Raw genomic sequence first — 26,732 nt, 5'->3', positions numbered from 1 at the left:
CCACGAGAGAGCCAGCCCAGGCGGAGCAGGGTGTTTGCATCCTATCTCTTGCTCCCTGGCTCGGTGAGGGGTAGGTTTGTCAGTTTAAAAATGTTTTTGTTCCCGTTCCAACCTGGCTGTTTGGATGAAGTGCTGCATGCAGGTTGACATAAGAAAACTACTAGGCACTTGGTCTAAGCGTTAATCAACTGTTTTACAACACGGAGGTCTAGTTGTGTCCTTCACTAGTTCCTGTTAAAGAATGTCCTGAGCAAGCTGGGCCCGTGCCCGAGTATTTATACTCTCACTGGACAGCGCCACCCGCAGGCCGCTCAGTATTATTTCATGTCTTTCTTTCATGAATGACTGATGCCACAGGTGAAGGGAGTTAGTGAGTGGGGTTTCCTGAAGAATGCTGTAGGTTAGGAGTAGAGGGGGAGAGGGTAAGATGATTTTGAAGAGTTGCCTGCGTAAGAACATAGGAACAGGAGGAGGCCATTCAGCCCCTTGAGCCTGTTCCACCATTCAATGAGATCATGGCTGATCCGTGACTTAACTCCATCTACCTGCCTTTGCCCCATATCCCTCAATACCTTTTGATTAACAAAAATCCACCAATCTCAGATTTAAAATTAACAATTGACCCCCCCCCCAGCATCAATTGCTGTTTGTGGAAGTGTTCCAAACTTCGACCACCCTTTTGTGTGTAGAAGTGTTTCCTAATCTCACTCCTGAAAGGTCTGGCTCTAATTTTTAGACTCTGCCCCCAGTCCTAGAATCCCCAACCCACGGAGATAGTTTTTCTCTCTCTACCCTATCCGTTCCCTTCACTATCTTAAACTTTGATCAGATCACACCATAACCATCCAAATTCCAGGGAATACAACCCTAGTTTGTGTAATCTTTCCTCGTAATTTAACTCTTGGAGCTCAGGTGTCCATCTGGTAAACCTATGGCTGCACTCCCTCCAAGGCCAGTATATCCAGGTATCCATTCAGTTAGGAGGGCAGGAGTGACTCCCAAAAATCTCCTGGCTTTGGTGAGCAGGAGAATCAAGGTTGCGCAGTGAGACCGTGGAGGTGACTGGATCGTGAGCAAAGGCACTGCTCGGTGTGGGACTGAGCCATTCGGGCAGGGTCTCTGCTTCGATTCCCAGTCCGTGGTGAATTCACTGATCTCACCCTGGGCAGGAGGGCGAGAAGGGGTGATGCAATTGGTTTCGGAACCCCCTGGCTAGGGATGGGAGCGATCAGATCGGGATTCTGCTTGGGACTCTCCAGCAACTCTCGCTGAAAGGTGCCAGTGTGTGGATGTCTGGCAAGGACATGCTCGGTTGTGACGGCCTCCACAGTGGAATAGCCTGCCGCTGCTCACTGGGGTGAGGTGAAGAACGGGCACTTGTCGGAGGGGTGATACCAGAGGGTAGCTGATGTGGGACCCTACCCCAGCAAAGAACCAGTAACGACAGTGGAGGAAGGCGAGGAAAGGTTAAAGCTAATACTTTGTAGGGGTCGGCTGTGGCTCAGTGGGTAACACTCTATCCTCTGAATTGGAAGGTTGTGGGTTCAAGTCCCACTCCAGAGACTTGAGCACATAATCCAGGCTGACACTCCCCGTGCAGTACTGAGGGAGCGCCGCACTGTCGGAGGGGTGGTACTGAGGGAGTGCCGCACTGTCGGAGGGGCGGTACTGAGGGAGCGCTGCACTGTCGGAGGGGCGGTACTGAGGGAACGCTGCACTGTCAGAGGGACAGTACTGAGGCACTACACTTCAAAAAGTACTTCATTGGTTGTAAAGCACTTTGGGACGTGCTGAGGTGGTGAAAGGTGCTATATAAATGCAAGTTTGTTCTTTCTTGCAGGGGTTCAGTGCATCCCGCAGCGCGCAGCCCTGCTGAAATCCATGCTCAACTTCCTGAAGAAGGCCATTCAAGATCCAGCCTTCTCGGACAGCATTCGACATGGTAATGTCTTCTTATGGCCCTTAACGTTCAAAGGCAATACTGCCAAATCAGTCACATCTGTGAACATTTGTCCTATGACTCTTGTATTGCGGGCAATGATACTAATGCAGTCAGGATTGTGGACAACCTCTTGATCTGATTAAGGCTCCCAGCTCATGAGTAAAATGACTTAAAATAACCTGCTAGCCTCGGTGCAGTTGTTGGCACTCTGGCCTCCGAGTCAGAAGATTGTGGGTTCAAGTCCCACTCTGGAGCTTGGGCCCATAAATCTAGGCTGATGCTCCAGTTCAGTGCTGAGGGAGCGCCGCACTGTCGGAGGGGCGGTGCTGAGGGAGCGCCGCACTGTCGGAGGGGCGGTACTGAGGGAGCGCCGCACTGTCGGAGGGGCGGTACTGAGGGAGCGCCGCACTGTCGGAGGGGCGGTACTGAGGGAGCGCCGCACTGTCGGAGGGGCGGTACTGAGGGAGCGCCGCACTGTCGGAGGGGCGGTACTGAGGGAGCGCCGCACTGTCGGAGGGGCGGTACTGAGGGAGCGCCGCACTGTCTGATGAGAAATTAAACCGAGGCCCCGTCTGCCCCCTCGGGTGGATGTAAAAGATCCCGGGACTACTATTGGAAGATTGACTGGTCGGTCATCCAATTTGCTGTTTGTGCGATATTGCTGTGTGCAAATTGGCTGCCGCATCCGCCTACATAAGTGACCGCACTTCAAAAAAAAAAGTAATTGGCCACAAAGCACTTTTGGGACATTCTGAGTACAAGAATCTTGGTAATTTCAGTTTTTAAATTGTCAATTGACCCCCCAGCCTCAACAGATTGGTAAAGGGAGTTGCTGTACAGCAGTGTGCAGGAGAGCACCACGGCAAGGAACTGCGGGGGGGTGACCTGTGCAGCCCCACCCCACCCCCTTTCAGTTGGCCGGTAACCCTTTAATCCAGAGGATGGTAGGCCTGTTGCCTCTGCTGTTTCTTTTTATTTGTTTATGGGATGTGGGCGTCGCTGGCAAGGCCAGCATTTATTGCCCATCCCTAATCGCCCCTTGAGAAGGTGGTGGTGAACCGCCTTCTTGAACCGCTGCAGTCCCGTGTGGTGAAGGTGCTCCCACAGCGCTGTTAGGGAGGGAGTTCCAGGATTTTGACCCAGCGACGATGAAGGATCGGCCGATATATTTCCAGATCAGGAATGGTGTGTGACTCGGAGGGGAACTTGGAGGTGGCGGTGTTCCCGTGCGCCTGCTGCCCTTGTCCTTCTAGGTGGCAGAGGTGGCGGGTTTGGGAGGTGCTGCCGAAGAAGCCTTGGTGAGTTGCTGCAGTGCATCTTGCAGATGGTCCACACTGCAGCCACGGTGCGCCGGTGGTGGAGGGAGTGAATGTTTAAGGTGGTGGACGGGGTGCCGATCAAGCGGGCTGCTTTGTCCTGGATGGTGTCGAGCTTCTCGAGTGTTGTTGGAGCTGCAACTCATCCAGGCAAGTGGAGAGTGTTCCATCACACTCCTGACTTGTGCCTTGTAGATGGTGGAGAGGCTTTATTGTAACCCGGTAGGGAAAGTGCTGGTTTAATGTTCTCTGCGCTATTTGTCTTTCAGTAATGGATGGTTCTTTGCCTACCTCACTAAAGCACATCATCAGCAACGCAGAGTATTATGGGCCATCACTCTTCCTGCTCGGTAAGTGAGCTGTGTTTTGATTCATCACGCGCTCCCTTTGCTCTGCTGTCTCTCTCGGCAATAAACATTCTCTCCATGCAACCGTCTCTACTTGTCTGCTACTGTTTCTCCTCCTCCTCCTCCCCTCGCCCCGTAATATTAGCAAGTCTGCTGCCAACATTCTGCCAAATAAACACGACATATAAAAAAACCTACGGCTGTAAGTGTGTGGCATGCATCGTTGCTCTCTGCTCAACGCACTGCTATTCTTGGCAATGTAAGCAGGGATATTCCACTTGCTCTAGGTTTTGAATAGGTTTTCTTTATAGGGTTCATTTGGCAGCAGACTCGCTAAAGTTGCGTTTCCACTGGCTCTGTAAATTAAGACCGCTCCTTCTAAAGAACGTGCCCCTATCAGCACACCCTTAAAAATGAATGTGCCCCTTAATGTGGGTCTCTGCTGTGGCTCAGTGGTAGAACTCCTGCCAGAGTTAGAAGGTTGAGAGATCAAAGAAGCTCAAAATCTAGGCTGACTCTCCCCGGTACCAGTGCTGAGGGAGCGCCGCACTGTCGGAGGGGCAGTACCGAGGGAGGGCCGCACTGTCGGAGGGGCGGTACTGAGGGAGCGCCGCACTGTCGGAGGGGCAGTACCGAGGGAGCATTGCACTGTCGGAGGGGCAGTGCCGCACTAGGAGGGGCGGGCCTGAGGGAGCGCCGCACTGTGAAGGGCGTTACTGAGGGAGTGTTGCATTGTCTGAGAGGCTGTGCCCCTCAGACAGTGCGGCACTCCCTCAGTACTGCCCCTCCGACAGTGCAGCACTCCCTCAGTACTGCCCCTCAGACAGTGCAGCACTCCCTCAGTACTGCCCCTCAGACAGTGCAGCACTCCCTCAGTACTGCCCCTCAGACAGTGCGGCACTCCCTCAGTACTGCCCCTCAGACAGTGCAGCACTCCCTCAGTACTGCCCCTCAGACAGTGCAGCACTCCCTCAGTACTGCCCCTCAGACAGTGCAGCACTCCCTCAGTACTGCCCCTCCGACAGTGCGGCGCTCCCTCAGTACTGCCCCTCCGACAGTGCGGCGCTCCCTCAGTACTGCCCCTCCGACAGTGCGGCACTCCCTCAGTACTGCCCCTCAGACAGTGCAGCGCTCCCTCAGTACTGCCCCTCCGACAGTGCGGCGCTCCCTCAGTACTGCCCCTCCGACAGTGCAGCACTCCCTCAGTACTGCCCCTCAGACAGTGCAGCACTCCCTCAGTACTGCCCCTCAGACAGTGCAGCGCTCCCTCAGTACTGCCCCTCCGACAGTGCAGCACTCCCTCAGTACTGCCCCTCAGACAGTGCAGCACTCCCTCAGTACCGCCCCTCAGACAGTGCAGCACTCCCTCAGTACTGCCCCTCAGACAGTGCAGCACTCCCTCAGTACTGCCCCTCAGACAGTGCAGCACTCCCTCAGTACTGCCCCTCAGACAGTGCAGCACTCCCTCAGTACTGCCCCTCAGACAGTGCAGCACTCCCTCAGTACCGCCCCTCAGACAATGCAGCACTCCCTCAGTACTGCCCCTCAGACAGTGCAGCACTCCCTCAGTACTGCCCCTCAGACAGTGCGGCACTCCCTCAGTACCGCCCCTCCGACAGTGCGGCACTCCCTCAGTACTGTCCCTCAGACAGTGCGGCACTCCCTCAGTACTGTCCCTCAGACAGTGCAGCACTCCCTCAGTACCGCCCCTCCGACAGTGCAGCACTCCCTCAGTACTGCCCCTCAGACAGTGCGGCGCTCCCTCAGTACCGCCCCTCAGACAGTGCAGCACTCCCTCAGTACTGCCCCTCAGACAGTGCGGCACTCCCTCAGTACCGCCCCTCAGACAGTGCGGCACTCCCTCAGTACTGCCCCTCAGACAGTGCAGCACTCCCTCAGTACTGCCCCTCAGACAGTGCAGCACTCCCTCAGTACTGCCCCTCAGACAGTGCAGCACTCCCTCAGTACTGCCCCTCAGACAGTGCAGCACTCCCTCAGTACTGCCCCTCAGACAGTGCGGCCCTCCCTCAGTACTGCCCCTAGGACAGTGCAGCACTCCCTCAGTACCGCCCCTCAGACAGTGCGACGCTCCCTCAGTACTGCCCCTCAGACAGTGCAGCACTCCCTCAGTACTGCCCCTCAGACAGTGCGGCACTCCCTCAGTACTGCCCCTCAGACAGTGCGGCGCTCCCTCAGTACTGCCCCTCAGACAGTGCAGCACTCCCTCAGTACTGCCCCTCAGACAGTGCAGCACTCCCTCAGTACTGCCCCTCAGACAGTGCAGCACTCCCTCAGTACTGCCCCTCAGACAGTGCAGCACTCCCTCAGTACTGCCCCTCAGACAGTGCAGCACTCCCTCAGTACAGGTACCGCGGAGCGTCAGCCTAGATTTTGAGCTGCCGTCTTTTAGATGAGACATTAAACAGAGGCCCTGTTGCCGTATCCACACACGGATCGGCTGTAGGTCGGTGGTAATGCGCCGTTACTCTGCTCGGCGCAGTGCTATTCTGGGCAGTGTAAGCAGGGATATTCCACTGACCTACGGCCCAGCCACGTTGTGGAGACATCAACGGTGCACTCACTCCCACCTATGGCCATAGTGTTTAATGGGGTTTATGTGGCAACAGACTTGCTAATCTTGCAGACCCTCTCGGGTGGACGTAAGAATCTCTCGCCGCTATTTCAAAGCGTTTTCCTGATGTCGTGAAATGCATGTATATCTTTCAATATCTATAATCTCTCCTTTCTCTGTGTGGTCTGTGTTTGAATTCAGTCGCGTTAACTTGAGGAATAGGTGCAGTAGCATCTAAAAGAATGGGATTGTTTCCTGATTTAAGCAGGAGGGCGGAGTGGGTTTGGGGTAACAAATACAGGAGGCGTACCCGAGTCCTGAAACAGGTTGAGTGCCCCTATATTGTGTCCCACATTTGTATATTTTTGCTGTGTATTGATCTGATTGATGTTTTGTATCTGCCTCTTAATGCAGTCTATTGATCCAGTCCCTATTGTCTGTCTGTAAATTATCTGACTGCTTGTCCGATGTGAGCAGAAATTTTCTCCAATTAAATATTGGGAAGACCGAAGCCATTGTTTTCGGTCCCCGCCACAAACTCGGTTCCCGAGCCACTGACTCCATCCCTCTCCCTAACATCTGTCTGAGGCTGAACCACACTGTTCGCAACCTTGGTGTCATATTTGACCCTGAAATGAGCTTCCGACCACATCCGCAGCATAACACAGACTGCCTACTCCCACCTCCGTAACATCGCCTGTCTCCGCCCCTGCCTCAGCTCATCCGCTGCTGAAACCCTCATCCATGCCTTTGTTACCTCCAGACTTGACTATTCCAACGCACTCCTGGCCGGCCTCCCACATTCCACCCTACGTAAACTTGAGCTCATCCAAAACTTGGCTGCCCCGTGTCCTAACTCACACCCAGTCCTGTTCACCCCTCACCCCCTGTGCTCACTGCCCCGTGTCCTAACTCACACCCAGTCCCGTTCACCCATCACCCCCTGTGCTCACTGCCCCGTGTCCTAACTCACACCCAGTCCCGTTCACCCATCACCCTCTGTGCTCACTGCCCCGTGTCCTAACTCACACCCAGTCCCGTTCACCCATCACCCCCTGTGCTCACTGCCCCGTGTCCTAACTCACACCCAGTCCTGTTCACCCCTCACCCCCTGTGCTCACTGCCCCGTGTCCTAACTCACACCCAGTCCCGTTCACCCATCACCCCCTGTGCTCACTGCCCCGTGTCCTAACTCACACCCAGTCCCGTTCACCCATCACCCCCTGTGCTCACTGCCCCGTGTCCTAACTCACACCCAGTCCCATTCACCCATCACCCCCTGTGCTCACTGCCCCGTGTCCTAACTCGCACCCAGTCCCGTTCACCCATCACCCCCTGTGCTCACTGCCCCGTGTCCTAACTCACACCCAGTCCCGTTCACCCATCACCCCCTGTGCTCACTGCCCCGTGTCCTAACTCACACCCAGTCCCGTTCACCCATCACCCCCTGTGCTCACTGCCCCGTGTCCTAACTCACACCCAGTCCCGTTCACCCATCACCCCCTGTGCTCACTGCCCCGTGTCCTAACTCACACCCAGTCCCGTTCACCCATCACCCCCTGTGCTCACTGCCCCGTGTCCTAACTCACACCCAGTCCCGTTCACCCATCACCCCCTGTGCTCACTGCCCCGTGTCCTAACTCACACCCAGTCCCGTTCACCCATCACCCCCTGTGCTCACTGCCCCGTGTCCTAACTCACACCCAGTCCCGTTCACCCATCACCCCCTGTGCTCGCTGCCCCGTGTCCTAACTCGCACCCAGTCCTGTTCACCCATCACCCCCTGTGCTCACTGCCCCGTGTCCTAACTCACACCCAGTCCTGTTCACCCATCACCCCCTGTGCTCACTGCCCCGTGTCCTAACTCACACCCAGTCCCGTTCACCCATCACCCCCTGTGCTCACTGCCCCGTGTCCTAACTCACACCCAGTCCCGTTCACCCATCACCCCCTGTGCTCACTGCCCCGTGTCCTAACTCACACCCAGTCCCGTTCACCCATCACCCCCTGTGCTCGCTGACCTACACTGGCTCCCGGTTAAGCAGTGCCTCGATTTCAAAATTCTCATCTTGTTTTCAAACCCCTCCATGGCCTCCTCGCCCCTCCCTATCTCTGTAATCTCCTCCAGCCCCACAACCCCCCGAGCTGGGTGGGAGGGTAAGCTGTGAGGAGGATGTCGAGAAACTCCAGTATGATTTGGACAGGTTGGGCGATTGGGCAGAAACATGGCAAATGCGCTATAATGTGGATAAATGTGAGGTTTTCCACTTTGGTGGCAAAAACAGGAAGGCAGATTATTATTTGAATGGCAATAGATTGGGAGAAGGGGAAGTGCAAAGAGACCTGGGTGTTCTTGTGCACCAGTTGCTGAAGGTAAGCATGCAAGTGCAGCAGGCGGTTAAGAAGGCAAATGGTATGTTGGCCTTCGTAGCGAGAGGATTCGAGTACAGGAACAAGGATGTCTTGCTACAGCTGTACAGGGCCTTGGTGAGACCACACCTCGAGTATTGTGTGCAGTTTTGGTCGCCTTACCTGAGGAAGGACGTTCTTGCCATGGAAGGAGTTCATCGAAGATTCACCAGGCTGATACCTGGGATGGCAGGAATGACGTATGAGGAGAGATTGGGTCGATTGGGCTTATACTCACTGGAGTTTAGAAGATTGAGAGGGGATCTCATCGAAACCTATAAAATTCTGTCAGGTCTGGACAGACTAGATGTAGGAAGGATGTTCCCGATGGCGGGGGAGTCCAGAACCAGGGGTCACAGTCTAAGGATAAGGGGTAAGCCATTTAGGACAGAGATGAGGAGGAATTTCTTCACCCAGAGAGTGGTGAACCTGTGGAATTCTCTACCACAGAAGGCAGTTGAGGCCAATTCATTAAATATATTCAAGAAGGAGTTGGATATATTTCTTCAGGCTAAAGGGATCAAGGGATATGGGGAGAAGGCAGGGACAGGGTACTGAATTTGGATGATCAGCCATGATCTCATTGAATGGTGGAGCAGGCTCGAGGGGCCGAATGGCCTACTCCCGCTCCTATCTTCTATGTTTCTATGAGATATCTGCGCTCCTCTAATTCTGCCCTCTTGAGAATCCCTGATTATAATCGCTCAACCTTTGGTGGCCGTGCCTTCTGTTACCTGGGCCTAAGCTCTGGAATTCCCTGCCTAAACCTCTCCGCCTCGCGACCTCTCTTTCCTCCTTTAAGACGCTCCTTAAAACCTACCTCTTTGACCAAGCTTTTGGTCACCTGCCCTAATTTCTCCTTGTGCGGCTCGGTGTCAAACTTTTTGTCTTTTAATACTCCTGTGCAGCATCTTGGGACGTTTTACTATGTTAAAGGTGCTATATAAATACAAGTTATGTTAGCCCAGTCTGATCAAGGACTCCGATGATGGGCTAGAGACAGCGGAAAGTGAATTACCTTCCAAGGTTGTTCAAGGTATCTGAGAGCTGTCGAAACCAGTCTGTGCTGGTGAGGGTTGAACAATGCGCCGGGGACACACACAGTTCACAGCCCTTGTGTGCTACAACACTAACGGTTCTATGTTTTTTTTTTTCTTTCTTTCCAGCTACCGAGGTGGTGACGGTGTTTGTGTTCCAAGAGCCATCGCTGCTGTCCTCACTCCAGGATAATGGCCTGACGGACGTCATGCTTCACGCTTTGTTGATAAAAGACGTGAGTTCTCGCTAGCGCTCTCGGGAACGCTGCGCCAAGTACCGCACTCCCATTGGCTGCACTCCCGTCACCACCCCCCCCTCTCCCGGCTCCACTGGGGTCCCCTGCGCCCCCAGCCCATTGACATTCACATCCCTTCACTTCACCGCCTCGGTCCTCTCCACGGCCTCCCCTTGCCTGCGATCTCTCCCACGCGCGCGCACACACTCCCGCTCCATCGTTGGCCGTTCTTCCACCATTACCAGCCCTTCCAGGCGTCGGCGGGTCACACTCTCGGCTCCGTGGCGTTCGAGCCCCATAATCCAGGCTGATGCACTGCAGGGATGAGGGGTGACGTAAGGAAACTACTAGGCACTTGGCCTAAGCGTTAAACAAAGCTTTAATCAACTGTTTTACAACATGGAGGTCTAGTTGTGTCCTTCACTAGTTCCTGTTAAAAGAATGTCCTGAGCAAGCTGGGCCCGTGCGCGAGTATTTATACTCTCCCTGGACAGCGCCACCAGCAGGCCGCCCAGTATTATTACATAAGCCATTTTCACATCAATGACCAGATTCATGTCAAGGAGTGTGCTGCACTGTCGGAGGTGCTGTCTTTTGGGTGAGCTGTTAAACCGTCTGCCCTCTCGTGGACGTGAAAGATCTCAGGTCCATTATTTTGGAGAAGAGCGGGGGGGGGCGGTTCTCCCCGGTGTCCTGTGGCCAATATTTATCCCTGAACCAACGTCACTGGAAAAAAATAAATCATCTGGTCATTATTTCATTGCGGTTTGTGGGAGCTTGCTGTGCGCAAATTGGTTGCTATATTACAACACTTCAAAAAAAAAACACCACTTCAAAACTCTTCTGTTCGACCATTCCTGTGTGCCGTCCCCAAAGTTGCTCACTCCCTCTTTTTACCCCTCCCCCTTCTGTTCTGTGCCCACCTATTTATCCTGCCTTATAAACCGCTTTGAGAGATGTCTCGTCACGTTGTGTCCCAACCCCTGGTCACCCTGCAGCCACATCTCCGTAATGGCTGCTAGATCAATCCCATTTATCTCTGAGCCATTGATTCATCTATCTTGTTCCGAATGCTTTGTGCATTCACTTATAACGCCTTTCATTTTAACTTTTTTTACTTTTTTTTCCCCCCTGATGTCCCGCATAAGAGATTAGCGTGTAAAGTTAAGGCACATGGGATTGGGGGGCAAGGTATTGACTTGGATAGAGAACTGGTTGGCAGACAGGAAGCAAAGAGTTGGAATAAACGGGTCTTTTTCCGAGTGGCAGGCAGTGACTAGTGGGGTACCGCAGGGACCGGTCCTTGGACCCCAGCTATTCACAATATATATTAATGGTCTAGACAAGGGAACTAGATGTAATATCGCCAAGTTTGCAGACGACACAAAGCTGGGTGGGCGTGTGTGCTGTGAGGAGGATGCCGAGAAACTCCAATATGATTTGGACAGGTTGGGTGATTGGGCAGATGCAATATAACGTGGATAAATGCGAGGTTATCCACTTTGGTATCCAAAACAGGAAGGCAGATTATTATCTGAACGGCAATAGATTGGGAGAAGGGAAGTGCAACGATACCTGGGTGTCCTTGTGCACCAGTCGCTGAAGGTAAGCATGCAGGTGCAGCAGGCGGTTAAGAAGGCAAATGGTATGTTGGCCTTCGTAGCGAGAGGGTTTGAGTACAGGAACAAGGATGTCTTGCTGCAGTTGTACAGGGCCTTGGTGAGACCACACCTTGAGTATTGTGTGCAGTTTTGGTCGCCTTATCTGAGGAAGGATGTTCTTGCCATGGAGGGAGTGCAGCGAAGATTCACCAGACTGATACCTGGGATGGCAGGAATGACGTATGAGGAGAGATTGGGTCGATTGGGCTTATACCCACTGGAGTTTAGAAGAATGAGGGGACCTCATTGAAACTTATAAAATTCTAACAGGACTAGACGGACTAGATGCAGGAAGGATGTTCCCGATGGCGGGGGAGTCCAGAACCAGGGGTCACAGTCTAAGGATAAGGGGTAAGCCATTTAGGACAGAGATGAGGGGGAATTTCTTCACCCAGAGAGTGGTGAACCTGTGGAATTCTCTACCACACAAGGCAGTAGAGGCCAATTCGTTAAGAAATATATCCAACTCCTTCTTGAATATATTTAAGTCTAAAGGGATCAAGGGATATGGGGAGAAGGCAGGAACCGGGTACTGAATTTGGATGATCAGCCATGATCTCATTGAATGGTGGAGCAGGCTCGAGGGGCCGAATGGCCTACTCCTGCTCCTATCTTCTATGTTTCTATGTGGCCTTACTATCTAACACCCTATTACCATTATTAAGCTCTCTGTCCCTTCCTGACACAATCTGCTTGATTTTACCCAACTTGCTACTCTGCTCTACAGACTTGACTTTTCTTTTCAGGCTTATCAATTTGCCCTTATCTGAACCCCCCCACCCCTTATTAGTTTAAAGCCCCGTCTACCGCCCTAGTTATTCGATTCGGCAGGACACTGGTCCCAGCCCGGTTTAAGTGGAGCCCGTCCCCATGGAACAGCTCCCTCTGTCCCCAGTACTGGTGCCAGTGCCCCATGAATCGAAACCCTGGCCTCCCACACCAATCTTTCAGCCACGCTCTATCTGTCCCTCTGCCAAGTTGCACGTGGCTCAGGTAGTGATCCAGAGATTATTACCTTCGCGGTTCTGCTTTTTAATTTGTACCCTAGCTCCTCAGACACCCTCAGCAGAACCTCATTCCTAGTTCTAACTATGTCATTGGTTCCTACGCGGACCACAACAATGGGATCCTCCCCCTCCCCCCTCCTCCAAGTTCTTCTCTAGCCGCGAGGAGATATCCTTAACCCTAGCACCAGGCAGGTAACAGCCTTCGGAACTCCCGGTCACGGCTGCAGAGAACGGTATCTATTCCCCAGACTACACTATCCCCCCCTCCCACTACCCCACTCCTTTTCACTTTCCCCACTTGAATGGCCACCTGTACCACAGTGCTGTGGTCAGTTTGCTCATCCACCCTGCAGACTTTGTTCTCGTCCACACCAGTACCTCGTACCTGTTGGACAAGGGCAAAGGCTGAGGCTCTCCCACCGCTGCACCTGGGGAATCCCCTTACCTGCCTGAGTTGCAGTTACGCCCTCATGTCCCTGACCAGTAACCAGACCTGTACCACTACCTAACCTAAGGGGCGTGACTGCCTCCTGGTTCAAAATGCCCGGGTAACACTCGTCCTCCCCTGCTGCATCGCAATGTCGGCACCTCGGACTCCAGTTCGACAACTCTGAGCTGAAGTGCCTTGAGGCGCAGACACTTACTGCAGATGTGGTTGCCTGGGATCACGCTGCTCCCCTCAGACTCCCATATTTCTGCAGATACGGCGCACCTCCTGCACTGCAATCTCTATCTAACCCTGTTTTATGCATTTAATGAATTAGAGTTTAATGTAGTGACTTCACCTGGTGTCTCTTTGGACGTCGCCAGGCCCGCGAGTTGTTTACTCCAGCCTAGTGGATGTTGCTGGAGAATCTCTCTCTTTTTGAAACCCGGTTTCGGTATCTTCGCTCATTATGCAGGTACAGCAAGTAATTAGGAAGGCAAATGAAGTGTTGGCCTTTATTGCAAAGGGAATGGAGTATAAAAGTCGGGAAGTCCTGCTACAACTGTACAGGGTATTGGTGAGACCACACCTGGAGTACTGCGTACAGTTTTGGTCTCCTTATTTAAGGAGGGATATACTTGCATTGGAGGCAGTTCAGAGAAGGTTCACGAGGTTGATTCCTGAGATGAAGGGGTTGTCTTGTGAAGAAAGGTTGGGCCTATACTCATTGGAGTTTAGAAGAATGAGAGGGGATCTTATTGTAACATACAAGATTCTGAAGGGGCTTGACAGGGTAGATGCAGAGAGGATGTTTCCCCTCATGGGGGTATCTAGAACTAGGGGGCATAATTTCAGAATAAAGGGTCGCCCTTTTAGATCGGAAATGAGGAGGAATTTCTGCTGAGGGTGGTGAATCTCTGGAATTCTCTGCCCCAGAGAGCTGTGGAGGCTGGGTCATTGAATATATTTAAGGTGGAGATAGACAGATTTTTGAACGATAAGGGTGTCGAGGGTTATGGGGAGCGGGCGGCGAAGTGGGGTTGAGGCCAAGGTCAGATCAGCCACGATCTTATTGAATGGCGGAGCCGGCTCGAGGGGCCGAATGGCCGACTCCTGCTCGTACGTCTTAGGTTCTTATTATCTTTGGTCCTCGCCTTACCTCAGTCTATGTTTATTGATAGCAATGTTCTCTCTGAGCTGCGGGGGCCGCACAGCGCCCTGGAACTCCCGCGCAGCCGGCTCACCGGCTTTTAAATGGGTGCGCGGAATTTTGAATGGGCCGCCCAGCCTGTTAAAGGGGCCACGCGACCCCCCCAAAAATTAGAGGAAACATTAATTAGCTGATTACCTATAGTCTGTTTTAAAGTTTCGTGTGGGGGGAGGGTCACACCACGCCCCGTGGTAGCTGGGAAAAGCTCAGTGGAGGGAAGAATAGATTGTTGTTTTGGGGGAGGAGTAAAATTCTGAACCGAATCTGTGCGTGGTTTATTGGTGTAAGTTGTTGGCGTGTAAAAACAGACAAATTTTAAATACTCCCTTAAGCTTGTACAAAGCAGCACAAGTGTTAAAGGTGAAACGAAGCACCCCCCCCCCCCCCCCGTACTGAATTCCTACGACTTGCCAAATTCTCGGCTTCACGACCCGCTCGGTTCGGGCCGCGGTTGCACTCTGTGCTGCACGCTTGCCGGTTCACCCGGCGAGCGGCTGCAGGGCCGCCGGCCACCTGTTGGCGGGGCCGGTGAGGCAGTGCCGAGTGGCGCTCTCCTTCCCTTTCCCGGTGCCACAGCAGTTGCTGAACCGCCGCTGCCTTGCCAGGCTCCCGAACTGTAATCATTCTGACTTGCAAGAATTCGGTGTTAAATTTCTGCCGGGACGCTTAAGATATCTGTCTGCTGACACTTCAGGAAGGATGTCAAGGCCTTGGAGAGGGTGCAGAAAAGATTTACGAGAATGGTCCCAGGGTTGAGGGACTTCAGTGACGTGGAGAGACTGGAGAAGCTGGGGTTCTCCTTGGAGCAGAGAAGGTTAAGGGGAGATTTAATAGAGGTGTTCAAAACCATTAGGGGTCTAGACAGAGTACTTAGAGAGAAACTGGTCCCATTGGCGGAAGGGTCGAGAGCCAGAGGACACAGATTTAAGGTGATTGGCAGAAGAACCAAAGGCGACATGAGGAAAGACTGTTTTACGCAGCGAGTGGTTAGGATCTGGAATGCACTGCCTGCGAGGGTGGTGGAGGCAGACTCAATCGTGGCTTTCAAAAAGGAGTTGGATAAGTAACTGAGGGGAAGAAATTCGCAGGGCTACGGGGGGAAGGGCAGGGGAGTGGGACTAGCTGAAGTGCTCTTGCAGAGAGCCGGCACGGGCTCGACGGGTCGAATGGCCTCCTTCCGTGCTGTAACCATTCTATGATTCTGCACACAACACGACCCCTTTTCACCTCGGTTTCCAACCTTCTGCTTCCTTTATCAGGTACCTGCGACCCGTGAAGTTCTGGGTTCCTTGCCGAACGTTTTCAGCGCGCTGTGCCTGAATGCCCGCGGGCTGCAGTCCTTTGTGCAGTGCCAGCCCTTTGAGCGACTCTTCAAGGTGCTGCTGTCTCCCGATTACCTGCCAGCGATGAGGAGGCGTCGCAGTTCGGACCCCTTAGGTCAGCTTTCGCCCCGCTTCCAGTGTTTGAAAATGTTCCGAGGGAATCTGTGTGCGTGGGGAAAGGTCCAGGCTGCAGCTTGTGGCCCATGTTCAGCCGGCAAAGCCTGGGCAATGCAGTCCGATTTGTACTCTTGTTTTGAGTCAGCAGGTATTGCAAAGGCCTGAGGCCCTGTTACCTCACTGGCGGGTGAATCCTGAATCGGACCATCACGAGCCGTTGGTACCAGCAGCTTGAGAGGGGTGTAAATTAGTGGAAACATTGATTTCAAACTTTATGCCAGGGCTGTGAGGCTCCCCCGGGCACTCTTACCCAGCTTGGGCACCCCTGCGCTGAGGCGTGGGAGCACGCTAACGCTGCTGGAACTCTGATTTTTATCCTGCTTACGTTGCGGGCAGATGTCGGGGCAACCGGAGCGAAGGCACCCGCTTCAAAAGCCGCGATTGCCGCCAAGTTCCTGGCTGCAGACCGTTCCCGGTGTTTGGGTGCGGGGAGGGGGGCGAGGGGTCCTCTGATGCCAGCGGTACATTTGTTGGCAGGCCCGTCCTATATGTGCAGCACGGACCGCGCAAGCTCTCGCACAGGCTGGGGAGGAGGCATCAAAGGCGTCGTCGCTGCTGTGGAAAATCTGGGGCTGTCCTCATTGTTGTATAAATGACCCGCAAGACTGACTAAACTTGAGAGAGAAGGGGGCCTTCACCTGGGCTCGAGAGTTGAAAGGAAGGTTCTGAAATATGAAAGAGCCACTCGGTTCCTCCTTTCTTTAAACAAAAACCGGTTGATTTTTTTGGGGTTTTTTTCTCCTGTTTTCCCGCACCCAACCTCCCTTGGTGTTTCCTGCTGTGCCCACCCCCCCCCCCCCCCCCCCCCCCCCCCCCAAAACTTGGTTCTCCTTAGCCAAGCGCCAGCCACAGAGTGGCCGACCCGCACAGCAGCCGCCGGGAGTGGGGCCTCGACTGTCCTCCCGCTCGCTGCTTCTCCGTGCCAGCGGGACTGCAGTCGGGAAGCCGCGGTGCAGTTTGGGTTGTTGGCCCACACCTCGCCATGCCGCACCTTGGCTGACAGACCCTCTGTACCACTGCCGCTCGCAGGTGACTCTCACTCTTGATTTTTTTTTTTCCCCCTGCCTCACTCCATTGAGAAACAGCTGACCAGCGCCCGGCACGATTGGGGCAAGGTGGTGGGGGCTTTTACACAAACCTCGGGTTGTATTTCCTGGAATTTAGACGGTTAAGGGATGATTCGATCAAAGTTGTCAAGATATTAAGAACTGATAGGGTCGTCGTCGTACGTGTCTTCACACTGTTCCCTTTGGGGAACTGTATGAAGTGGTGGAAGGATTTCTGGCTGCGATTAACGCTCCTTCCGTGACCATAACCATCTTCGTACCAGCCATTAGAGTGGTTAGTCCTATGGCGGGAGGGTTTTACGGGCTCCCACAACCCATACGAGGTGGGGGGCCACCCACACCCATGGACGCAAGTATCCCGCTGGATGTCAACCCAGAATTTAGAGCCGGAGCTCCGACTCCACTTGCCGGGACTGTCTGGAGCGGGGTTCGAAACCCTACGCCTTCTGGCCCAGCGGCGGGGATGCTACCGCTACGCCAAAGGCCCACTCCTACTGATAGGGTAGAGAGAGAGAAACTATTTCTGTTGGTTGGGGATTCTAGGACTAGGGGGCATCGTTTAAAAATTAGAGCCAGACCTTTCCGGAGTGAAATTAGGAAACACTTCGACACACAAAGGGTGGTAGAAGTTTGGAACTCTCTTCCACAAACATGCTGGATCAATTGTTAATTTTAAATCGGAGATTGATAGCTTTCTGTTTAGGAAAGTTATTGAGGGATACGGGGCAAAGGTGGGTAGATGGAGTTAGGTCGCAGATCAGCCATGATCTCATTGAATGGCGGAACAGGCTCGAGGGGGCTGAACGGCCTCCTCCTGTTCCTAATGTAACAGGCTTGAGGGGCTGAACGGCCTCCTCCTGTTCCTAATGTAACAGGCTCGAGGGGCTGAATGGTCTCCTCCTGTTCCTAATGTAACAGGCTCGAGGGGGCTGAACGGCCTCCTCCTGTTCCTAATGTAACAGGCTCGAGGGGGCTGAACGGCCTCCTCTTGTTCCTAATGTAACAGGCTCGAGGGGGCTGAACGGCCTCCTCCTGTTCCTAATGTAACAGGCTTGAGGGGGCTGAATGGCCTCCTCCTGTTCCTAATGTAACAGGCTCGAGGGGCTGAACGGCCTCCTCCTGTTCCTGTGTAACAGGCTCGAGGGGCTGAATGGGCCTCCTCCTGTTCCTGTGTAACAGGCTCGAGGGGCTGAATGGCCTCCTCCTGTTCCTAATGTAACAGGCTCGAGGGGCTGAACAGCCTCCTCCTGTTCCTAATGTAACAGGCTCGAGGGGCTGAACGGCCTCCTCCTGTTCCTAATGGAACAGGCTCGAGGGGCTGAACAGCCTCCTCCTGTTCCTAATGTAACAGGCTCGAGGGGCTGAACGGCCTCCTCCTGTTCCTAATGGAACAGGCTCGAGGGGCTGAACAGCCTCCTCCTGTTCCTAATGTAACAGGCTCGAGGGAGCTGAACGGCCTCCTCCTGTTCCTAATGTAACAGGCTCGAGGGGCTGAACAGCCTCCTCCTGTTCCTAATGTAACAGGCTCGAGGGAGCTGAACGGCCTCCTCCTGTTCCTAATGTAACAGGCTCGAGGGGCTGAACAGCCTCCTCCTGTTCCTAATGTAACAGGCTCGAGGGGCTGAACAGCCTCCTCCTGTTCCTAATGTAACAGGCTCGAGGAGGCTGAACAGCCTCCTCCTGTTCCTAATGTAACAGGCTCAAGGGGCTGAACGGCCTCCTCCTGTTCCTACCTCTGCACAGATCAGGTCGATGATAGAAGGACCAATACCGTGAAGCATGAATAGCAAACTTGTTCAGGTGTTTGAATCGTCAATGACTTTCTTTAGCAAATGATTGTCTGTTGAAACTGTCTGTACAGGTGACACGGCATCCAATCTTGGCAGTGCCGTCGACGAACTCATGAGACACCAACCAACTCTGAAGACCGACGCCACCACGGCAATCATAAAGGTGCGAGTCTGTTCCCTATAATCCAAGTATGGGAATCGATGCTGAGAGCCAGGGGAATGGTGGGGGTACTGTAATTGAAATCCAGGCTCCAAGGGTAAAAGAAGCTGGGGGTTCTATCTATCGCTCTCGTTTTAATTATCCATTATCTAGGTGTGGCCGTCGCTGGCAAGGCCGGCATTTATCGCCCATCCCTAGTTGCCCCCAGAAGGTGGTAGTGGGCTGCCTTCTGCTTTGACAGGACTGGCTAGGCCACTTCGGAGGGCAGCTAAGAGTCGATCACGTTGGTGTGGGACTGGAGTCACGTGTGGGTCAGACCGGGTTAAGGACGGCAGGTTTCCTCCCCCACAGGGACGTCAGTGAGCCAGTTGGGTTGGTACGGCAATCCGACCGCTTCACGCCGACTTATTTTCGCCTTTATTTAAAGGGGGAAAAACTGAATTGAAGTTCTCTCACTGCCATGGGTGGGATTTGAACTTTCAATCTCTGGATCTTCAGGGTGGCTCGTCCGGTAACACGCCCTCTACTGACTGCTAGCCAGTGCCACCACTCCTACCGCTTTGCTGCAAAGTGCATGTATGTGGGTGTCTGACGGGATCTGGCCTGGGTGTGATTTGTCCCTCCTGGTAGGCTAACGGGTAAGGGCACTCGGGTGGGTGTGCGACTGGCGCGAGAAAACGTTGAACCTGAAACGACTCGCTCTGCTCTTCAGTTGCTTGAAGAAATCTGTAACCTGGGAAGAGACCCGAAGTACATTTGTCAGAAGCCCTCTATCCAGAAAGCGGACGGGACTGCGAGCGCCCCACCGCCCCGCTCCAATCACGCTGCCGAGGAGGCGTCCAGTGAGGACGAAGAGGAGGAGGAAGTTCAGGCCATGCAGAGCTTCAGCAGCAGCTTGGCTGCTCAACAGAGTGACCCCGAACCCAACCAGCAGTGAGTCATTACTGGGATACCTTGGGGTGGTCGTGCGGTGATCTGTACTGGGATACCTTGGGGTGGTCGTACAGTGACCTGTACTGGGATACCTTGGGGTGGTCGTACAGTGATCTGTACTGGGATACCTTGGGGTGGTCGTACAGTGACCTGTACTGGGATACCTGGGGGTGGTCGTACAGTGACCTGTACTGGGATACCTTGGGGTGGTCGTACAGTGACCTGTACTGGGATACCTGGGGGTGGTCGTACAGTGACCTGTACTGGGATACCTTGGGGTGGTCGTACAGTGACCTGTACTGGGATACCTTGGGGTGGTCGTGCGGTGACCTGTACTGGGCTACCTTGGGGTGGTCGTACAGTGACCTGTACTGGGATACCTGGGGGTGGTCGTACAGTGACCTGTACTGGGATACCTTGGGGTGGTCGTACAGTGATTGTACTGGGATACCTTGGGGTGGTCGTACAGTGACCTGTACTGGGATACCTTGGGGTGGTCGTACAGTGACCTGGACTGGGCTACCTTGGGGTGGTCGTACAGTGACCTGTACTGGGATACCTTGGGGTGGTCGTGCGGTGACCTGTACTGGGCTACCTTGGGGTGGTCGTACAGTGACCTGTACTGGGATACCTGGGGGTGGTCGTACAGTGACCTGTACTGGGCTACCTTGGGGTGGTCGTACAGTGATCTGTACTGGGATACCTGGGGGTGGTCGTACAGTGACCTGTACTGGGATACCTGGGGGTGGTCGTACAGTGATCTGTACTGGGATACCTTGGGGTGGTCGTACAGTGACCTGTACTGGGATACCTTGGGGTGGTCGTACAGTGACCTGTACTGGGCTACCTTGGGGTGGTCGTACAGTGACCTGTACTGGGACTCCTTGGGGTGGTCGTACAGTGACCTGTACTGGGATACCTTGGGGTGGTCGTACAGTGACCTGTACTGGGATACCTTGGGGTGGTCGTACAGTGACCTGTACTGGGCTACCTTGGGGTGGTCGTACAGTGACCTGTATTGGGATACCTTGGGGTGGTCGTACAGTGATGTACTGGGATACCTTGGGGTGGTCGTACAGTGACCTGGACTGGGATACCTTGGGGTGGTCGTACAGTGACCTGTATTGGGATACCTTGGGGTGGTCGTACAGTGATGTACTGGGATACCTTGGGGTGGTCGTACAGTGACCTGTACTGGGATACCTTGGGGTGGTCGTACAGTGACCTGTACTGGGATACCTTGGGGTGGTCGTACAGTGACCTGTACTGGGATACCTTGGGGTGGTCGTACAGTGACCTGGACTGGGCTACCTTGGGGTGGTCGTACAGTGACCTGTACTGGGATACCTTGGGGTGGTCGTACAGTGACCTGTACTGGGATACCTTGGGGTGGTCGTACAGTGACCTGTACTGGGATACCTTGGGGTGGTCGTACCGTGACCTGTACTGGGATTCCTTGGGGTGGTCGTACAGTGACCTGTACTGGGATACCTTGGGGTGGTCGTACAGTGACCTGTACTGGGATACCTTGGGGTGGTCGTACAGTGACCTGTACTGGGATACCTTGGGGTGGTCGTACAGTGATGGACTGGGATACCTTTAGGTGGTTGTACAGTGGTGTACTGGGATACCTTTAGGTGGTTGTACAGTGACTGATACCATAGTCATACAGTGACCTAACAAGGCATGGGAATACACAATAAATGGTACGATACTGCAAAGTGTACAGGAGCAGAGGGCCCTTGGAGTGCGTGTCCAAAGATCCCTGAAGGTAGCAGGACAGGTAGAAAAGGTGGTTAAGAAGGCGTATGGGATACTTTCCTTTTATTAGATGAGGCATTGAGTATAAGAGCAGGGAGGTTATGCTTGAACTGTATAAAACACGAGTTGGGCCACAGCCAGAGCACTGCGTGCAGTTCTGGTCACCACATTACAGGAAGGATGTGATCGCACTAGAGAGGGTACAGAGGAGATTTACGAGGATGTTGCCGGGACTGGGGAATTTTAGCGATGAGGAAAGATCGGAGAGGCTGGGTTTGTTTTCTCTGGAACAGAGGAGGCTGAGGGGAGATTTAATCGAGGTGGATAAAATGATGAGGGGGCCCTGGATAGAGTGGATAGGAAGGACCTATTTCCCTGAGCAGCGAGGTCAGTAACCAGGAGGGCAGAGATTTAAAGTCATTGGGAGAAGGATTAGAGGGGAGTTGAGGAGAACTTTCTTCACCCAATGGCCTCCTTTTGTGCTGTAAATTTCTGAGATTTTATTCGATACCCGGACAGCATTGACCGGTTGACCAATGGTTGCAAGTTGGTGTTTTTTCATTGAAAGCCCAGGTCAAGGCCCACTGGAATGTGGTACCAAGGTGGGAAAGGTGGCCCCGAGCAAGGGTTCCAGAACCTGTCGATCGCAGGAGGGGAGGGGCTCCAGAGTGTGCAGGCACTGGGACTGGACGAGTCAGGAGTAGGGGAGACTGCGATGAATCTCGCTTTCAGCACAGTGAAGGATACAAAGGAGGAAAATATTCATCCCTGGCCGTGTTGCTGGAATCGGAGGAGTGCGAGTTGATGAAACAGACGGGGCTGTTTTGCCTAAAAAGTGCGCTATTTGGCGGGGAGGCAGAACGCGGCTGGACACCGAGGCTGCTGACTTATTGGAACACCGAGGGGAACACAGATGGTCAAGTGGCGTTGGCGGTGTGCAAGATTTGAGAGGCTTTGATCTAGTCAAATTGGGGTGGGGCTGCGGAAACCTTTCTCCGCTCACTGGTCAGTGAATCTATAACTTGAGAGGGCATAAGTTTAAGGCCACTCGAAGAATGAGAGGTTAGACGAACTGATTTCACGCAGCGTGCTGCTAGGACATGGCATGCACCACCAGAAACCGCAGTGGGTGCAGCATCGAGAACACCTCCAAAGGGGCCGTGGATCAATATTTGAAAGGGCAGGAGGATGAGACGAAGTGGATAGCTCTCTGAGAGCTGGCACAGGCGTAAGGAAATTAAAGATTCTGCTGACACAATCTTTATAACGTGTTCATCTGAGTGACGGGTGTTAGTGCTGGGAAAGGATACATTCCATTTCCGGCACCCTGTCCTCCCTCTACACTGTCCCCATCAAACACTCCCAGGGCAGGTACAGCACGGGGTTAGATACAGAGTAAAGCTCCCTCTACACTGTCCCATCAAACACTCCCAGGGCAGGTACAGCATGGGGTTAGATACAGAGTAAAGCTCCCTCTATACTGTCCCATCAAACACTCCCAGGGCAGGTACAGCATGGGGTTAGATACAGAGTAAAGCTCCCTCTACACTGTCCCCATCAAACACTCCCAGGGCAGGTACAGCACGGGGTTAGATACAGAGTAAAGCTCCCTCTACACTGTCCCCATCAAACACTCCCAGGGCAGGTACAGCATGGGGTTAGATACAGAGTAAAGCTCCCTCTATACTGTCCCATCAAACACTCCCAGGGCAGGTACAGCATGGGGTTAGATACAGAGTAAAGCTCCCTCTACACTGTCCCCATCAAACACTCCCAGGGCAGGTACAGCACGGGTTAGATACAGAGTAAAGCTCCCTCTACACTGTCCCCATCAAACACTCCCAGGGCAGGTACAGCACGGGTTAGATACAGAGTAAAGCTCCCTCTACACTGTTCCCATCAAACACTCCCAGGGCAGGTACAGCACGGGTTAGATACAGAGTAAAGCTCCCTCTACACTGTTCCCATCAAACACTCCCAGGGCAGGTACAGCACGGGTTAGATACAGAGTAAAGCTCCCTCTACACTGTTCCCATCAAACACTCCCAGGGCAGGTACAGCACGGGGTTAGATACAGAGTAAAGCTCCCTCTACACTGTCCCCATCAAACACTCCCAGGGCAGGTACAGCACGGGGTTAGATACAGAGTAAAGCTCCCTCTACACTGTCCCCATCAAACACTCCCAGGGCAGGTACAGCACGGGGTTAGATACAGAGTAAAGCTCCCTCTACACTGTCCCATCAAACACTCCCAGGGCAGGTACAGCACGGGTTAGATACAGAGTAAAGCTCCCGCTACACTGTCCCCATCAAACACTCCCAGGGCAGGTACAGCACGGGGTAGATACAGAGTAAAGCTCCCTCTACACTGTCCCCATCAAACACTCCCAGGGCAGGTACAGCACGGGGTAGATACAGAGTAAAGCTCCCTCTACACTGTCCCATCAAACACTCCCAGGGCAGGTACAGCACGGGTTCGATACAGAGTAAAGCTCCCTCTACACTCTTCCAATCAAACACTCCCAGGGCAGGTACAGCACGGGTTAGATACAGAGTAAAGCTCCCTCTACACTGTCCCATCAAACACTCCCAGGGCAGGTACAGCACAGGTTAGATGCAGAGTAAAGCTCCCTCTACACTGTCCCATCAAACACTCCCAGGGCAGGAACAGCACGGGTTCGATACAGAGTAAAGCTCCCTCTACACTGTCCCCATCAAACACCCCCAGGGCAGGTACAGCACGGGTTAGATACAGAGTAAAGCTCCCTCTGCACTGTCCCATCAAACACTCCCAGGGCAGGTACAGCACGGGTTAGATACAGAGTGAAGCTCCCTCTACACTGTCCCCATCAAACACTCCCAGGGCAGGTACAGCACGGGGTTAGATACAGAGTAAAGCTCCCTCTACACTGTCCCATCAAACACTCCCAGGGCAGGTACAGCACGGGGTTAGATACAGAGTAAAGCTCCCTCTACACTGTCCCATCAAACACTCCCAGGGCAGGTACAGCACGGGGTTAGATACAGAGTAAAGCTCCCTCTACACTGTCCCATCAAACACTCCCAGGGCAGGTACAGCACGGGGTTAGATACAGAGTAAAGCTCCCTCTACACTGTCCCATCAAACACTCCCAGGGCAGGTACAGCACGGGGTTAGATACAGAGTAAAGCTCCCTCTACACTGTCCCATCAAACACTCCCAGGGCAGGTACAGCACGGGGTTAGATACAGAGTAAAGCTCCCTCTACACTGTCCCATCAAACACTCCCAGGGCAGGTACAGCACGGGTTAGATACAGAGTAAAGCTCCATCTACACTGTCCCATCAAACACTCCTAGGGCAGGTGCAGTGCGGGTTAGATACAGAGTAAAGCTCCCTCTACACTGACCCATCAAACACTCCCAGGGCAGGTGCAGCACGGGTTAGATACAGAGTAAAGCTCCCTCTACACTGTCCCCATCAAACACTCCCAGGGCAGGTACAGCACGGGGTTAGATACAGAGTAATGCTCCCTCTACACTGTCCCCATCAAACACTCCCAGGGCAGGTACAGCACGGGTTAGATACAGAGTAAAGCTCCCTCTACACAGTCCCCATCAAACACTCCCAGGGCAGGTACAGCACGGGTTAGATACAGAGTAAAGCTCCCTCTACACTGTCCCCATCAAACACTCCCAGGGCAGGTACAGCACGGGTTAGATACAGAGTAAAGCTCCCTCTACACTGTCCCATCAAACACTCCCAGGGCAGGTACAGCATGGGTTAGATACAGAGTAAAGCTCCCTCTACACTGTCCCATCAAACACTCCCAGGGCAGGTACAGCACGGGGTTAGATACAGAGTAAAGCTCCCCCTGCACTGTCCCCATCAAACACTCCCAGGGCAGGTGCAACACGGGGTTAGATACAGAGTAAAGCTCCCTCTACACTGTCCCATCAAACACTCCCAGGACAGGTACAGCACGGGTTAGATACAGAGTAAAGCTCCCTCTACACTGTCCCATCAAACACTCCCAGGGCAGGTACAGCACGGGTTAGATACAGAGTAAAGCTCCCCCTACACTGTCCCCATCAAACACTCCCAGGGCAGGTACAGCACGGGTTAGATACAGAGTAAAGCTCCCTCTACACTGTCCCATCAAACACTCCCAGGGCAGGTACAGCACGGGTTAGATACAGAGTAAAGCTCCCTCCACACTGTCCCGTCAAACACTCCCAGGGCAGGTACAGCACGGGTTAGAAACAGAGTAAAGCTCCCTCTAAACTGTCCCATCAAACACTCCCAGGGCAGGTACAGCACGGGTTAGATACAGAGTAAAGCTCCCTCTACACTGTCCCATCAAACACTCCCAGGGCAGGTACAGCACGGGTTAGATACAGAGTAAAGCTCCCTCTACACTGTCCCATCAAACACTCCCAGGGCAGGTACAGCACGGGTTAGATACAGAGTAAAGCTCCCTCTACACTGTCCCCATCAAACACTCCCAGGCCAGGTACAGCACGGGTTAGATACAGAGTAAAGCTCCCTCTACACTGTCCCCATCAAACACTCCCAGGGCAGGTACAGCATGGGTTAGATACAGAGTAAAGCTCCCTCTACACTGTCCCATCAAACACTCCCAGGGCAGGTACAGCACGGGTTAGATACAGAGTAAAGCTCCCTCTACACTGTCCCATCAAACACTCCCAGGGCAGGTACAGCACGGGTTAGATACAGAGTAAAGCTCCCTCTACACTGTCCCATCAAACACTCCCAGGGCAGGTACAGCACGGGTTAGATACAGAGTAAAGCTCCCTCTACACTGTCCCCATCAAACACTCCCAGGCCAGGTACAGCACGGGTTAGATACAGAGTAAAGCTCCCTCTACACTGTCCCCATCAAACACTCCCAGGGCAGGTACAGCATGGGTTAGATACAGAGTAAAGCTCCCTCTACACTGTCCCATCAAACACTCCCAGGGCAGGTACAGCACGGGTTAGATACAGAGTAAAGCTCCCTCTCCACTGTCCCCATCAAACACTCCCAGGGCAGGTACAGCACGGGTTAGATACAGAGTAAAGCTCCCTCTACACGGTCCCCATCAAACACTCCCAGGGCTGGTCACCTCTGGTTCTTTTGCCAATTACAGAGACACTGAAACAATCATCAATGTTTGCTTCTTATAAAAATTTTGTAACAACACATCCTATCATCTGCCCAAACCAGGAGTTCTAATTTAGCCTTTTGTGTGGTTTCATTCGAATGGGAATTCAGGGGAAACCTCTTTCCCCAGAGAGTGGTGAGAATGTGCAACTCGCTACCACCGGGAGTGGTTGAGGCGAATAGCGGAGATGCCTTTAAGGGGAATCTAGATTAAC

General features: G+C 53.5%; 1 protein-coding gene across 1 annotated transcript in view; it reads left to right on the top strand.

The window, feature by feature from the left end:
• huwe1 (HECT, UBA and WWE domain containing E3 ubiquitin protein ligase 1) overlaps positions 1-26,732 on the top strand; it is a 286,926-nt gene that overhangs the window by 105,859 nt on the left and 154,335 nt on the right. The window contains 6 exon segments of the mRNA XM_085978299.1: positions 1,841-1,942; positions 3,528-3,608; positions 9,753-9,859; positions 15,424-15,601; positions 18,592-18,683; positions 19,393-19,613. Coding sequence (XP_085834425.1) covers positions 1,841-1,942; positions 3,528-3,608; positions 9,753-9,859; positions 15,424-15,601; positions 18,592-18,683; positions 19,393-19,613 — 781 coding nt within the window.

Source organism: Somniosus microcephalus, unplaced genomic scaffold, assembly GCF_052327205.1.
Source record: "Somniosus microcephalus isolate GS21.2 unplaced genomic scaffold, FLI_Smic_1.0 unresolved_chr7, whole genome shotgun sequence".
Lineage (NCBI taxonomy): Eukaryota > Metazoa > Chordata > Chondrichthyes > Squaliformes > Somniosidae > Somniosus > Somniosus microcephalus.
Note: the sequence above shows the minus strand (reverse complement) of the source record. Positions and strands in the feature narration are given on the sequence as shown.